General features: G+C 31.9%; 3 protein-coding genes across 6 annotated transcripts; 2 read left to right on the forward strand and 1 right to left on the reverse strand.

The window, feature by feature from the left end:
- Window positions 1-976: 976 nt before the first annotated feature.
- LOC106776181 lies at window positions 977-5,556 on the forward strand. 4 transcript variants are annotated; one of them, XM_014663549.2, is made up of 15 exons: window positions 978-1,329; window positions 2,387-2,542; window positions 2,659-2,770; window positions 2,896-3,039; window positions 3,218-3,322; window positions 3,527-3,610; window positions 3,696-3,811; window positions 3,945-4,046; window positions 4,137-4,250; window positions 4,345-4,401; window positions 4,489-4,555; window positions 4,697-4,750; window positions 4,887-4,961; window positions 5,052-5,087; window positions 5,215-5,556. In XM_014663549.2, the coding sequence occupies exons 2-15, from the start codon at window positions 2,523-2,525 to the stop codon at window positions 5,326-5,328; spliced, it is 1,200 nt and encodes a 399-aa protein (XP_014519035.1). In that variant the 5' UTR covers window positions 978-1,329; window positions 2,387-2,522; the 3' UTR covers window positions 5,329-5,556. The 4 variants fall into 4 exon arrangements, with proteins under 4 accessions (XP_022634561.1, XP_014519035.1, XP_022634558.1 ...); XM_022778837.1 differs by having other exon boundaries at window positions 2,390-2,542; XM_022778839.1 differs by having other exon boundaries at window positions 980-1,059; window positions 2,390-2,542.
- A 2,316-nt stretch (window positions 5,557-7,872) lies between these two features.
- LOC106755776 (probable E3 ubiquitin-protein ligase XERICO) lies at window positions 7,873-8,732 on the forward strand. Its single transcript, XM_014637989.2, has one exon. The coding sequence runs from the start codon at window positions 7,973-7,975 to the stop codon at window positions 8,387-8,389; it is 417 nt and encodes a 138-aa protein (XP_014493475.1). The 5' UTR covers window positions 7,873-7,972; the 3' UTR covers window positions 8,390-8,732.
- A 4,059-nt stretch (window positions 8,733-12,791) lies between these two features.
- LOC106754467 lies at window positions 12,792-13,469 on the reverse strand. The gene has a single exon (XM_014636487.1). It carries the CDS (start codon window positions 13,461-13,463, stop codon window positions 12,933-12,935), a length of 531 nt encoding a protein of 176 aa, XP_014491973.1. The 5' UTR covers window positions 13,464-13,469; the 3' UTR covers window positions 12,792-12,932.
- Window positions 13,470-15,598: the final 2,129 nt, after the last annotated feature.

The following is a 15,598-nucleotide window of genomic DNA, read 5'->3' on the forward strand; positions in this document are numbered from 1 at the left end:
GACCGGAAAAGTTGAAACTTTTAAAAAATCAAAGTGGAGCTTGGGGGGTGTGTGAATGGGAAGGGAAGGGGAGGTGGAGATGTTTTCGAAAAGTTTCGAAAGTGTGAGTGTGAAAGTGAAAAGTCTGTGAGTGAGTGTGAAAGTGAAAGGGTAAAGTGAAAATTAGGATTAGTTAATTAAGAAGGTTAAAAAAGTAAAAATAATAAATTTAAAAGGTTAATTTTGTAATTAATGAAAAGTTAAAAAAAAATGGGGAGGTGTAGGTTTGAAATGGGGAGGTGGAGGCATCAATGCCCAGAAAAAGAATTTAACACTGTTTGTCATTATTTAACGGAAGGGACTATTTTGACTCAAAAATTTAAAAGTAAGGACCAATTTCAAACACTTTCCTAAAGAGGGACTAAATTGAGATTTGTCAACCAAACTAGGGACAAAGTTGGATATTAAACCTAATTATTTTTATCCATATTGATTCTCATACTCAAATAGTATAGAATTCTCATTAAAATTTGAAAAAAAAAATATGCCAACTCATTTATCATGAAGACACACGTATACATTAAATGTGAAATTAAAATTTACCAAAACAGTCTTACCTCAGCACGTTAAAATTTAGAATTTTATTGAAAAAAAAAAGAAAATATAATAACAAACTATTCAGACTAATAAATAAAAAAAGAACCATCTTTAAGAAACATTCCTTTTCTGTTAAAATAACAAACATTCCCTAATTTTTAAAGATCGATGGGAACATAAAAAAAGAAATTGGTCTTTTCTTTGTTCTGTTTAGTCACAACACATGGCAGTTTGTGTGAAACAGAAACATGCTAATGGATTTCATAATCTCATTCATTCCACCTTAATCTTTGCCTAAACCAATTAATTAACAAAACACAATCCCATAAATAACATCACTTTTTATTTCTTTATTTATTTTATATATTTGTTTTGAAATGCAATCACCAATCACAATTTATCTTCTCTTTCTCTCTCCACAAAAATTAATTTGTATGATCTAGTAGGAGAAGAGAAAGGGAACTCAAAACCCAAAACCCAAAGGTAAAAGATGAAGGACCATGTCCTTTCATGCTGTTTAAACTCTAAAGATCTTGTTTTGTAGTCATATAAACTCAGAGGGAAGAAGATTCCATTCTTCATTTATTTCTTTATACGTCTCTGCCTCTTAAAAATTCTTTCTTTCTTCCTTCTGTAATATCCATCTTTGTTTTCGATCAACCCCATCAAACTCCTCGCACTTGGGCTGTTTTTTTTCTTCTGCTTTTTACCAGAAAGCCTTCCAACTTTGCTCAGATCTTCGACTTCTTCCTGGTGAGTTTTTTGTTTTCTCTTATTTGTTCTCTTTGTTGTTGCAGAATCGATGAACTAAAGTTGGAAGCTTCGATTAGTAGGATTGAATTTCCCTAAAACATGACCCCGTGTAACGTTTTCCCCCTTTTTTCCCCTTCTTTTCTGAAATAAAGATAAAAAAAATGATAAATTTAGGATCACGGGTCGTACGTAGCATACAATACAGCTTCAGTTTAGAGATGAAGATTCTGCTAAATGATTTTTGAATTCATTTTATGATGACTGGCACAATCATTGCGTCTTTATCACGCTGGAGAATTGTGCCTGTTTAAAAGCTTATAATTAGTTTCCTCGGGAGGTTTTTTCTTGTAAATCCTTATGTTACTAAAATACAATAAAGTAATTCATGTATGGTAAGTTTTATATTTTCTCTTTCCTTTTTCTTCTTTCCTTTTTATTTGAATGCTTTAATGGCAGTTTCTATATTTACATAGGAACTGCCGCTTGGTTTTGCAATTGTTTAGCCACTAAGTTGGGAGTCATTATCCTCTTTATTGGTCTGTGAAATCCGTATCATCTTCTGTCAAAGGTATCACATGAGTTGTCCAACCTAACTGAGTTAATTTCGGAGGCTATCTTGGAAAAGGCACATTCTTTTATCGTTCATGGTTCACGTAACTCGGTGTATTTCTTTAACGGCTGTTAGCTAAATTTGGTTTCTTTGCCTTTTCTTCTTGGCAACTTCTAGGACACTAACCCACAGTGCCTTGTAGAGGTGCTCTTGCTTCCATAACTGCCATTTGATTGCTATGGTTGAAAACTTCAACAGAATGGTGCTATGATACGTTGCCATGCTTCTTGGGTTTTGGAACAACGTCATTAATAGGAGTAAAGTAAACTACTTGTGAATGCTACTGGTGTGTTTGGGATTTGAGGTCATATTGTATACTTTGTATTCCACTTTATATGATCTTTTTTCTCTCTCAGAAAACAATTATCTCGTGTTGTCTTGACATTAGAATCATTATCTGGTTCCAAAGTTTTTATGTTTCTTGTTCTTTCTTGTTTGTTCCTTTAGCAGGGTTTCTATTATTCTAATTTAACAAGCGTACGTAGCTGTTTCTTATACGGAGGATACTTGCCAATTGATAAACTGAGGAATAGTTCCTGCATATAGTTTTATGAACATACATTTTACAGAAGTTGCAACATAGATGGGGATCATCACTCGAAGGTCTAATTATTTGTGATAGCTAACTGTGTTTTTCTTACAAGAAATTTTGTGGATTCTAGATACAGTCATCGGCTCCCTTCAATTGACATTGGTCATTTCCATTTCATTTACTGCAGTTCTGGTGGTAGAAAACCGAGTGAAATTATGAGGTTTTTTGTGACAACTTTTATTGGTATAGTTTTCGGATTCTTTATAGGAGTATCAGTTCCAACATTGTCAATAACAAAGGTAGAGACTGAGTATCTCCTTCCTCTCATCTTTATAGCATACTCTGTACAGAAGCAAATTTTTTCGAATGGTTTTATGTTGTTGAACTTGATAATGTTATGCTAACAGTACTTAACAATTTGTAGTTGAATCTCCCATCTGGCCTGCTTCCCTCCATCGATCTTTCCTACATCGAAGACAGATATACAGGTCGCCAAGCATGGACTTTTATGAATAATGGTAACAAGAGAAGTTCATCTCAAGTTCAAGCATTAAATGATACATCAAAGGTACAATGGGGATTCTATGTAGTTAAGGATCTATAGCTTTTATACTGTCGTTTTCATGTTCTTGTTCAAAATGTCAATATTGATAAGAGCTTTCAACTTCCAAGAATGGCTACTTAGAGAGTCTGTATATCTAATTATTTATCAATCACTTGCTCCTCACTCTCTTGCTTCTATTCAGATTTGGGTTCCATCAAATCCAAGAGGTGCAGAAAGATTACCTCCTGGTATTGTTGAAGCTGAGTCGGACTTTTATCTGCGTAGATTGTGGGGTAAGCCCAGTGAGGTGTGTATCCTAACCTTGTCATTTTTGTGCTCTAAAATACTGAAGCTAAATTTATATCAACTCTTCATTTAAGTGCTACACGGTGTAAAAAGGTCTAGAAAAAGAAGTCTTTCATATGTTTGGTCAGATTCTTTGCTTGCTTATATGAAAAAAAGCAAACAAATATAAAGTGGACAGAACTTTTAACTAAGTTAACTGTTGCAGGATCTAACGTCCAAGCCAAATTATCTTGTAACCTTCACTGTTGGCTATGAGCAGAAAAATAATATTGATGCAGCCGTGAAAAAGGTTTTAGTCAGTCCATTCTTGTTTCTTTGTCTCTGTTTGCATATGCTTGCTCATTTGTTTTTTAACCAAAAATTTGCTCCAACAGTTTTCTGGGAATTTTACTGTCCTTCTGTTTCACTATGATGGCCGAACAACTGAATGGGATGAGTTTGAATGGTCAAAGCGGGCTATTCATGTGAGTGCTCGCAAACAGACCAAATGGTAAGGAGCTAAGCTATTCACTATTTCTTTTAGATGATTAAGTTTTGTTGTGATTTCTGCAATAAATATTGTTTTTTGACAACCTAATTCCAAATATGCTACTGTATCGACAATTTTAGCTTTTCCCTTTTAGGTGGTATGCCAAGCGGTTTCTGCATCCTGACATTGTTGCACCATATGACTATATATTCATATGGGATGAAGACTTGGGTGTTGAGCACTTCGATGCAGAAGAGTGAGTATTGGATATTAGAGGTACCTTTTTTTTATGTTTTTGTTTTATTTTTAAGCCAAGTTTCACGTGCCTCTCTTGTTTCATATGCAGGTACTTAAAACTGGTGAGGAAGCACGGCTTGGAGATTTCACAGCCTGGTTTGGAACCTAATAAGGGCTTGACATGGCAAATGACAAAAAGAAGAGGTGATCGTGAAGTCCACAAGTAAGAATGATTGGAATGCTGCACCAGTTTTGTAGTGCTTCTCGTTACTTCAAAGAATATGCTTTAACTGTTTATTTTCTTGTATTTCTATTAGAGTGACAGAGGAGAAACCAGGATGGTGTTCTGATCCTCATCTGCCTCCTTGTGCAGCGTGAGTAACTGCTGATGTATATCATCATTACATTATCTTGTCTTCTGATCTGTATATAATTCTGTTGTCACTGTTTCACAAATGTAGATTTGTTGAAATTATGGCTCCAGTGTTTTCGCGTGATGCATGGCGCTGCGTGTGGCATATGATTCAGGTTGATCGGTTAATCCTAAAATATAGATTGTTTTAGAAGATGCCCCTTGACTAGTTGTTTGTTCTATGCGTCTTTGACTAGTTGTTTGATGTTTCTCTAAGCACTTGCTAACATAGTGCATTGTACCACTGGAAATTGCAGAATGACTTGGTCCACGGGTGGGGTCTTGATTTTGCTCTTAGAAGATGTGTGGAGGTAAGTCCATTCTCATATTTTCTCCAGTCATCTAATTGGTGTAACCTTAGGATAAGCACATGCAATGAAAAGAAAAAAAAATGCCATCCATGCATGATGCTACGAGCTTTAAACTATTATACTTTTTCTGACATAGCCTGCACATGAGAAGATTGGAGTTGTTGATTCTCAGTGGATTGTTCACCAAGGTCTTCCCTCTCTAGGGAATCAGGTATTTCCTTTGCCGTGATTTCTCTAAACCAAACAGTTTTACCCAAAAATGACATTGTAAAATGCTTATTAATATTCCCTTTCTTTGCAGGGTGAATCTCAAACAGGAAAAGCACCATGGCAGGGGGTATGATGCTACTATCTTTTACCAGTTCCATTACTAATGATTCAATTACTCTTCTCATCATGATATTAATATTAAAAGTCTATTGGTAATGAAATTTGTGGATATTGAATGTTGTTGTTGGTGCTAGGTGAGGGAGAGGTGCAGAAAGGAGTGGACCATGTTTCAGACTCGGCTGGCAAATGCAGAAGACGCGTATTACAAGTCCATAGGAATTGATACATCTAATTCCACTGCTCATTAGGGGTACCACAGCCAAACTTGACTTGTACACAGATATCATTTACACTTACTACTAGGCTTAGATTTTTTTCTTCCTTAGAAAAAGGTATTATTCCTTTGCAATCACAGTCTAGAGTTCTAGCTAGGGATCAAATATCAATTTCACAGACCATCGCTGTACCTAAACTGAATTAATCAAGTGAAGAAAATTGATATTGCGGCATGAGTCGATTGTGACATGATCCAACTCCTTCTTATACTTAATATAAGAAATAGAAACCTGCTTGTTCTTATTGTTTTATTCCATGTCTTCTATACTGAAATAAAATTAAAAATTTCATGTTATCATAAAGGTTTTTTTTTTCTTATTTTTCCATGATATTAATACTTTCAATGTGTTGACACACACGAAGACAAGTAGAGGAGGAGGGTCGTTTTCAGAATCCGGTGTGGGGCTCAAATCGGATATGCATGGTTCCATATTTATTTCCGCAGTACTGTTGTGATCACTTCATCACATGTTCAACTCTGGTGAACTTTCTAGATTGGTTTACCAATGGTTCCTGTGGGACACTTTTTTTGTTTTTGTTGATTACCATCTGTTTAATCAACTTAACTTGTTCGAGGATCAATCCAACATTTTATTAACTCTCTACAATGAGGACAACTCAACCAGATTCTTCCATATCTAACTATAAAACAGCTCAAGACTTTTGGAATTGGTCTCTCGTGTGTTGTCGATCACGCGTTAACTGGTATTAGTTAGACACCAACGTAAGATTCACGATATCGTTCTCGACATAAAAGTTCCAACATTTATTTTTCATGTAAATACAGTGGAAGAAGGTGTGAAAATGTCGTCTACGACCCGAAAAGCAGAAATCTTGAAATTGCAATGGGAAATCATGAGTAACAAAAGTTAATAAATCATGAGTCACTTCTCAAAGGATGAATTGGTTTGGTTAAGAGGGTGACATGTTGACGGAACTTGAAAACATGGTCCCCACCACACTTAACTGTATATCTTTTCATTTCTATTCTCTACATTCAATCTTCTTCTTTATATCATTTATGATTTATTTTTATTTTTGTTTCACATGATAGCAGATACCACTTTGTATATATGGGTTTCTCAGAAGGAAAATAACTCTTCTTGGGAATTATGATGAACGTACGTGTTAAATAAAGAACACACGTTTCTCTGTTAAGAATGTTTTGAGAAAATTTTCATACTATATATCAAATTTTCATACTATGCATATGGATACGTTACGAGAAAATCTTATTTCTTTTAAAAAGTAAGCATATAACTTATTATGTGTGTATACTTTTAAAGGAAAAATTCCTTTAACAACTTTTTTTTACAACATATTATTGGTTCGTTTCAAATATTCTTTTTAAATTTAAATTCAAACAGATCAATTAAATGATAACACATGTTCTGTTATAAAAAAGTTATTAAAAAAAATTGTTAAAATATCAAAATCTACATTTAAATAAAATAATTTTCTGCTTTTTTTTAGTATTTTTCCTATAAACATAAAGTTGTTTGAAAAAAATTATTGATATTCCATCACATCACTTTGTTTTATAACATAACAATGTGTTTTTAAAATATAAATAATATTCTTACAATATAAGTTTATAAATATTTAAATAATGAAAAATTTGATGTACACGGATAATTTCATGCTATTTTAATAATTATATAATAAAAAAAATCCTTTTTTTTATAAACGAAACATATAATTTCTACATAGTTTTATAACTAATTTAAAATTCCTGAAATAAACATAAAACATAGATTTTGTTTCAACCTTTTTTCTTACAATTTGTCATAGTAAAATGAATGACACATGAATAAAAGCATAACAAAACATATAAAAGGAAAAAATATTATTTTGACACCATCTTTTTTTTTTGTTAAAAGCCGCGTTGCCGCTGTGTCTTGTTTGGCAATAAAGTCTTGTCAAAGTCTTTTGAGAAAAAGCATCGCACACGTGTACGCAGATACAACGCTAAATTTTATGTCGACCACATACGTTACTTACAGAATAAATAATTTATATTTTTCTTACGAAATCAACGTAAATATAAAAAATAATATTATAATAAATCGTAAAATGGCTCTGTGTATTTTTATTCGTATTATTTGAAGTAGTTTTTAAATATTATACGAAAATTAAAGTATAGTTAACATGTGTCAAAATGAAGAATGGTGAAAGAAAAAATCTGAAGTGTGATAATTGATTGGGGGCAATGAAAGCGTTAGCTCAAGTTAAGAGCTTTCGATGATGGAGCAGCCGAAAATCTAGAAACCTCGGATTGGTGACACCGCATATCTCTCTGGACACGTGTCCTCCTCACACCAATCCTCTTTCTGATGCCAAACCCAGTTATTCATTTTCACATACCCACGTGTTGCCACGCGTAAATTAAACCCTTACCCAACCATGGTTACGCCTACGCTTATGGTTACCATGTGTAGTTAAGGATATGTGAACCAACAGAGCTCACTATAGTACAGTCTCTCTCTCTCTCTCTATATGTATATAATATATATCATGTATAAAAGACTGGAACACAACATTTTCTAGTATTGATCAAAGAACAAGTGGGTGTGTGTATGTTGTGCTGTAATCGGTGTCTGATTCTGGTCCTGTGTGATGGGTCTGTCAAATTTTCCAAGTGCATCAGAAGGGGTGCTTCCTGTGCTGGTGATAAACACGGTTCTCTCAGTGGCTGTGTTGAAGAACATGTTTAGATCCATGGTCCAAGTTGTGGGAGGCAGTCGAAGTCCAAGTTCCGGTGGGAACAGCGAACAGGAATGTCATGAAAGTTCACGAGAAAGGAGGGTGTCGATAACTCAGTTCAAGGCATTGTCGAAGGACATAGGAAGAAGAAGCAGTGACAGTGGATGGAAGGGTGTGACCATGGTTGAGTGCTGCGTTTGCTTGTGTCGTTTTGAAGGCAATGAAGAGGTTAGCGAGTTGCCTTGCAAACATTACTTCCACAGAGGCTGCTTGGACAAATGGTTTGATAACAAACACGCCTCATGCCCCTTGTGTCGTTCCATGGATTAGACATGTCAACATCACACACATATATACTGTTCTTCCTTCTGTAACCTGTTACGTAGCAGAGTTAGTTCTTCTTCTTGTAATAACCTGTTACGTGTCTGTGTGCATATATATATATATATTTATATCCTGATTTCTTTAGTTTGATTTTGTAAACCTACTGCAACCAACTCAGTTCCTGTATGTTTAGTTCTTAAGGAACAAAATGAGAGATGGGTTGTCTTTAAATAGTTGTTTGGTTTTGTAAGTGACAGTGCTTGAAGCTTGAAGCTTGAAACTTGAGAATTCCTTGAATTTTCACCACTGCAAGATCATTCTGCATAATTTCAATTTAATACTTCTGTTCTGCCTTGTTTCTTTCAAGTTTGGAATGGAATAATTTGAGAATTTCTAACCTAAATATATATTTAAGGAGGAATTCTCCGAAGAGGCTTCAATTTCAGTTTTAATAATGGAAAATTTCAGTTTTAATAATGGAAAATATTTTCACACCAACTTTTTCATACCCTTATTAAAAAAAAAAATTAGTTTTTTTCTTCCAAATATTATGTTTTTTTCTCAGTTTTATTATGTTTTTGTTTTAGTTTTTTTAATTTGAAAATTGATGTGAAAATATCATTTTTTTTTAAATTTAGTTTTTTATTTTTCATTCCTGCCTATTTTTTTTATTAAGGAATATTATAAAAGGAGGGAAACAAAAATTCAGCACGACTCTTGCAATGTGAATTTGAGGGAGATATTAATAATTATGCATCACAAAAGTACTTATTTGTCCTTTATAGTATTCTAAAAATAGATCAATATCATGTTTCTCTTGAAAAAATACCGTAAGAATAAAATGTCTTTATATCGTACATAATTAAGATTTTTTTTTTCATTTTCTTTTTTATTAATTTGAATATTGCATCATAATTATATATGTAGAACCGAAACATATTGACTATTAAGTGGTGACGGTATGATTTTGATGAAAATGTGCACACTTATTGGATGTTATAATGATTTTGTTTGCAAAATTTTAATGCCACACATTGATTTGCTTTGAGAACTCTTTTTAATAACATTTTGATAAGTGTCATCATTTCATTTTATTAAAACACACATAAATAATAAATGAGTGGAGAAAAACGGAAAATTTATAATATTAATTTTGTTTATTAGAGTATATATGTGTGTGTATTTTTTTAGGGAGAAAAATTAGTAGAATCAGCCTATATTCATTAATTGAAAACGAAATTAAAAAAATAAAAATAAAGGACTTGTTAATGTAATTGAACTTATTAATTATGTATAAAGATTTACCGTCTAAATTGTTTTTACTACTATTTGATCGGTATGTGTGTAAAATTTGTTCATTTTTTAATGATAGAGCCATTTGCGAATTTTGACAGAATTATATATTATTTTTTTGTTTCAGAAGAATTTTTTATATATAATTTTAAATTAAATTATTTGAATATAACAAATATGTTCTTGATAGTGTGTGTTTGATTTAAATTACCAAATACTTTTTAAAAGAACTAATTAAAATTAAATGGTGCGAATTTTATTTTCTTTCGATCCGAATCACTCTTATTTGGGTCGAGAAAGTTGACTTTTGAATGATGTTTTAACATGGTTTGGGTTAAAAAAAGTTATTTTTATTTTTTGAGTTTACGAAAATATAAGGTAACGATTTATCTGAAACAAATAAATTATATTTTTTCGACTTACTTTTTATTTTCAATAAAAAGTTAACTTGTACTTCCTAAATAAATTGTTATTTTATTTTTTATTCTGAAAAAAAATATTGTAAATCTTAATATTGATTGACACAGTGATGACAAGTATTTAAAACCATGAAATAAAGTTAATTACACCGCATTTTTGAGTCAGAAATAAAATCAAAGTTTATTAAACATCAAAATTATTTATTAGAAACAAAAAATATTTAAGTTTAAGTAAGATACATTAAAAAAGTATTTTTTCAATTTTTTAAATGACTATGGTGATAACGAAAATAACAAACAAGAGTAACGCATTATGCTTAGAAAACATAAAACATAAAAATAAATTAGAAAATAATTTTATTTTAGTTTTGAAAACTGATAAAAAATATTTTAAAATTGGATTAAGAACTACTTCAACCTCGAATTTACATAATAAGATTTTGTTTTTAAAATAAAATAAAAAAAACTGACAACTATCCCAAACGAACCTAAAACTTGAAAAAAACGAATATGCGATTCCTCACTCCCCCATTTTCAATGGCAATAAAAGAATTTCCAAAACTGTAGAAAAGAATAATAATTCCTTCCATTGATAATTAATACATGAATGAGTATTCATGGAATATCATTTCTCCATTATTTTTAAATATTAGTTTATGGCATTTTTAATAAAATAAATTATAAATTTTGATGGTTAAGATCTCATTATTTTACGGGAAAAGATCTGAAGCCACTGTATAAACACAAATTTACATCAATGTTTGTATTTTTCCTGTAGTTGATGAATAAAAAAATTTCCTAATATTTTTAAAATATTTTATAATTGGGTATATATTATTTATACAAAGCTTAATACCTATTTTGGTCCCAATTTTTGTTAGGAATATTCAAAATGGTCCCCATTTTATTTTTTTTGCTCAATGTAGTCCTCAAGAATGTAATTTGTGTTCATTTTAGTCCTTTTTTTTTGTTCAATGTAGTCCTAAAGAACGTAATTTCTATTCAATTTAATCCTTATTTGTGGTTCACGAAATTTGTAAAAAGGATTAAATTGAACAGAAAAAGGACCAAATTAAACACAAATTACAATATTTAGAATTACATTGAACAAAAAATAAAAATTGAGACCATTTCGAACTTTCCCAACAAAAATTGGGACCAAAATAGGTATATAGAATGAAATCAATCGGACTACACTTTTCAACTACTTTTGTTGCAACATCATATTTATATATGATATCAAAAAGTACTCATTCTAAAACATGAAATGAATTGCGGATGGAAAGTGGGCCGCGTTTGGGCTGACAAAGTAGAGTTACAGGTATTTCTTCTTGCACCCCATACATTCTTCACATGGATATGAAAATCATCCCTTTATCCTATTGGTTTATGAAAAAAATACCTTTAGATATTGCAAGTCATTTTCTAGAATAAAAATAGTTTTGGGATTACAAAAAATAATTTGAAAAAGTCTTTAGGATTGCCTAATCTAAAAGTTATAGAATGCAAAAGTCATTTCTCGATAGCACAGTGTGAAAGTTATCGTTAGAGGCTAAAAGAGCTTCTGTCATAGGACTGAAAAAACACTATATTAGAAGCAAACTGGTAGAAGAACGGATTAAAAATCCTAACCCATTCGGTCAAAGGATAGAAAATGAAAAACAGACTATAATAAAGATACATGGCTTAATTAAGGGTATATGAATAGTTGGAGAATAGCGAAGGTGAATATGATATTTTGCATGCACATGCATGGCCGTAAGATGGTTACGAGTAACTAAATTTGTCCCAAAGACTTGAGTCTGGCAAGTTCAATCCTTCTACGCTCTTGCTTGATAAAGGCGTCAGCATTTTGGTCTACGCTCCTCAAACCACTTCCATGGTTGGCTTCATCAGGGAGAGGTGTTGCTTTTTCTGCTACTGGTATTGTCTCTTCTACGATGCTTTTGAAGGCCACACGACCCTTCTGATGAAGAGGATGGCGATCAAAACGCTTGCGTAGTGCAGGCACTGTTACTTCATGCACCTCGTAATCATTCGAGGGGCACCACCCTCGGTATCTCCACTTCAGGTTTTCGTTTTCCATCTCCTATATACTTTCTGTTACTCACACCTTCATCCTTCTTTCTTTATTTTTCTCACCATGCATACATATATATATATATATACTATTGGTGAATTCATTGGCTACTTTGGTTTTTTGGTGGATTATAGACATCATGTTATTCTATGATGATAAGGCATTTATCAAAATAAGAAAAAAATTCTGTGATGATAAGGCTGAATCTGATACCACTCCCTAAAGAGCTTTAAGCAAAAGTTAAGAAATCTTTGAAAGCTAGTTGAAGTGGATACTAGAATAATCGGCAATTGGATACGTCACCATTCAATTTGTTTACTTATACCTTTTCACCAGTAATCTTAGCAGTATATATCTCTTTCCTGTTCTTGCTGATTGCCAGGAGATTAAAATCTTATCTCACTTTTGGGAATACCTTTCAATGCGCTTTTGTATCATAGGTTGAGAAGGTAAAGATAAAATTAGTTGACCTTTGTATTGGTAGCATGTGAATTTTATAGTTATTGATCAAAAATTATATTTTGACACACATAAATTTTTATATTCATTTCATATTTCATATATTTCATATTATAATGATAGACAACATTATATTATTACATAGCAAAGTTAAGGATATTAAAAGTAACACCCAAACACAAAGGGTGGAATCTTATTGAAATAAGAAAAGATGAAAGCACAGATTTGATGAGAACTGTGTTTTATTGTGATTATTAGAAGCAAAGTGCATGCAGAGGAAGTTGGTGTAGGTGATAATTTAGACTCCCTTTGCCGTCCACTGAACTTTGTGTGGTTTGTAGTTCATGTTGGTAATCATGTTCCTGTCATAGCCATTGGCATAACAGGTTTCACCACCCCAGTTATTCTTCTGGTATCTCATTTCACCAAACTTTGGACCAACATGCTCCTCTCTGTAACACTCCTCATATTCAGTTTCCTCCGAGAAGTACTGTTGCCCACCAGAATTCAACCTCCCACCACCACCACTACCACCGTAAGGGAACTTTCTGCCACCCCCATGACGCGCATAACCATGTCCGAAACCATGGTCACTGTGCATGCCTTCCTGAAACATTCCTCCTCCCAGCCTGTTCATTTGCATGGCTGGGTGCTGCTTGTGGAAGTTGTTGTTCTCAGAGCTCCATGACTCTTCGTGGAAGAAATAGCTCTCTTCCTCAGACGCACTATCCATCCTCATCCCCGCATCACCATAGCAGTGCTGGCCAAACCCCATTTTCTTTTGCATTGCAAACTCCAACTTTTTACTTTCTGTTTCTGTGATTTTCATTCAACTCTTGCAGACCCTTTTTATAGGCACTTCATAGTAATATTATATTGATGCAAATGGGAAAATTATGAGAATTTAATTTGTCCATTTTCGAGGGAATTTTGAAGGAAGAAGGTAGGGTTGGAGTTGAGTGCGCCATTAAATTATTGCTGCAGCTTTATTCTAAATACTCCATGTTTTCTTCCCATTTTCTTCTTTTCAATTCCCCCAGAAGATATGGTTCAGATTTCTGCATAACATTTATTCCTTCTTTTCGTCATTTATACATTTCAGTGTTCTTTTTCAAAGGAGTAGATTTTGTAGTCTAAAACTGTAAGCATGTACATCATATTTCATGCAATCTACTGCTGCTATACTCTTTCTCTTCTTTCTTTTTTTACCTTTAATTTCTTAATTTGTTTTGTGGCTTTCATCTTCCACACTCTCACTTAAGAACAAGGGATACAATAACTTGAAATAATATAAGAATTTATAATTCCAAGAAAAGGAAAATATAATTTACTCTATTGTGGAAGACAAGAATAATATAATAATAATATATAATTGCTGGACAAAAATTCCAAGGGCACAGTCAAGGGTTGGTTGTAGGAATAAATAGAAATTTTGATTCTTATTTCGTATATAGTCCATGAAAAAGCATCTCATTCGTTAATTCTGATGTTTCCACCATGATATAAGGGATTCACATCACATCCTATTCTCCACTCGTTTAATATATATGATTGACCGATTTAATCTTTTTTTTCACAGCAAAATACTAATTTAATCTTTAAAATTAGTATTGTAAATCAATTTGTTTCTTATTATAAAAAATCAAAGTTATTATTAACTTAAATAACCATTAATTTTTATCCTTAACATATATTGTTGTGTATTTGATCCTTAAATACCGGTCCTCTGTTCAGATTTTTTTATTTTTTATTAATTTTTTTTTACATTTATTACAGTTCAATGAATTATATTTTTATACTATCATTGGTGTTAATTTTAAATCACATTAATATTCATTCTTAAGCTTAATGACAGTTTACCCATGTTGGTTAGTTCATATTAAGGTATCCAATTTTGGCGTGAGTACTTAAGAACTTGAGTTAAACAATAACATAGACTCTGTAATATTTTATTGAAAATTTATTCAACTTTTTGTAATTACTTTGTGCGTGGTAATCAGCATTTTTTGTCGGACATTATTTGTTAGTAAAAGTATTAGATTGTTGGTCCATAAGCCTCTTAGGTAGACGAGTCTAATAGTAGATCTAAAGTATATGTGATTTGTTAATTTGTATAAGAAGTTTCGACTTATTTTTGTGAATTAAATTTTATGTTTTTTTTTAATTACTTTCTTTATAATTTTAGAAAATATTTTCTATTCTAATTTCTGAATTTTCTTTTACCTATAGTGATAATTTTTCTTTTTAAGTTATTAGTCTTTAAGGAATTATGGGATTGTTATTTCTTAACTAATTCTTCTTTTTTTGTTATCTTTAGTTTGTATTACTGGTTCCATTTGCATTTGATACCAATAGATCCTATTTCCCTTAAATTAGCTTATATTATTATAAACTAATTTCTAAAAAAAAATTGTTGGAAGTTTCCAATAAATTCTTGTAGGTTACAATCAATTATTAATATTTTTTTCAAAAATAGGCTAATATCATTATCTATTAAATAATACTTGAGCTTACCGATCAGGTGATTATTGGTAATAAGACAACGTATCCAGTTGTCCGTCACGACATAAAATTGCTAGGTATCATTGTCCGTCACGACACAATATTGCTCTTTGCAGGTTCTCCAATTCAAAACTTCAAATTTGGAAAGTGTAATCAGACTAATTTTTCTTTATAATAAAGTTACTTTTTTTTTTTAATTTTATAAATGCTTATAGAGAAATTTAAACAATACCATGGTAAGGCTAGGAATCAACTATGAAATAATAGGTAATGTTGCAGTTTTCTTGAATAAAATTCTTAAAATGAGATACTATCATTTAATGAGATCCCATAACATTCTTGAATAACAACTATGACGAATCTAACAGAGTTAATGATCAGTGTCACTACTAATTCATAACATAATTTGTATCTAAACATGTCATATGAACCAAGAGATAATAACAGAAGGATTTCATGGGA

The sequence above is a fragment of the Vigna radiata genome, chromosome 2, assembly GCF_000741045.1.
Source record: "Vigna radiata var. radiata cultivar VC1973A chromosome 2, Vradiata_ver6, whole genome shotgun sequence".
NCBI lineage: Eukaryota > Viridiplantae > Streptophyta > Magnoliopsida > Fabales > Fabaceae > Vigna > Vigna radiata.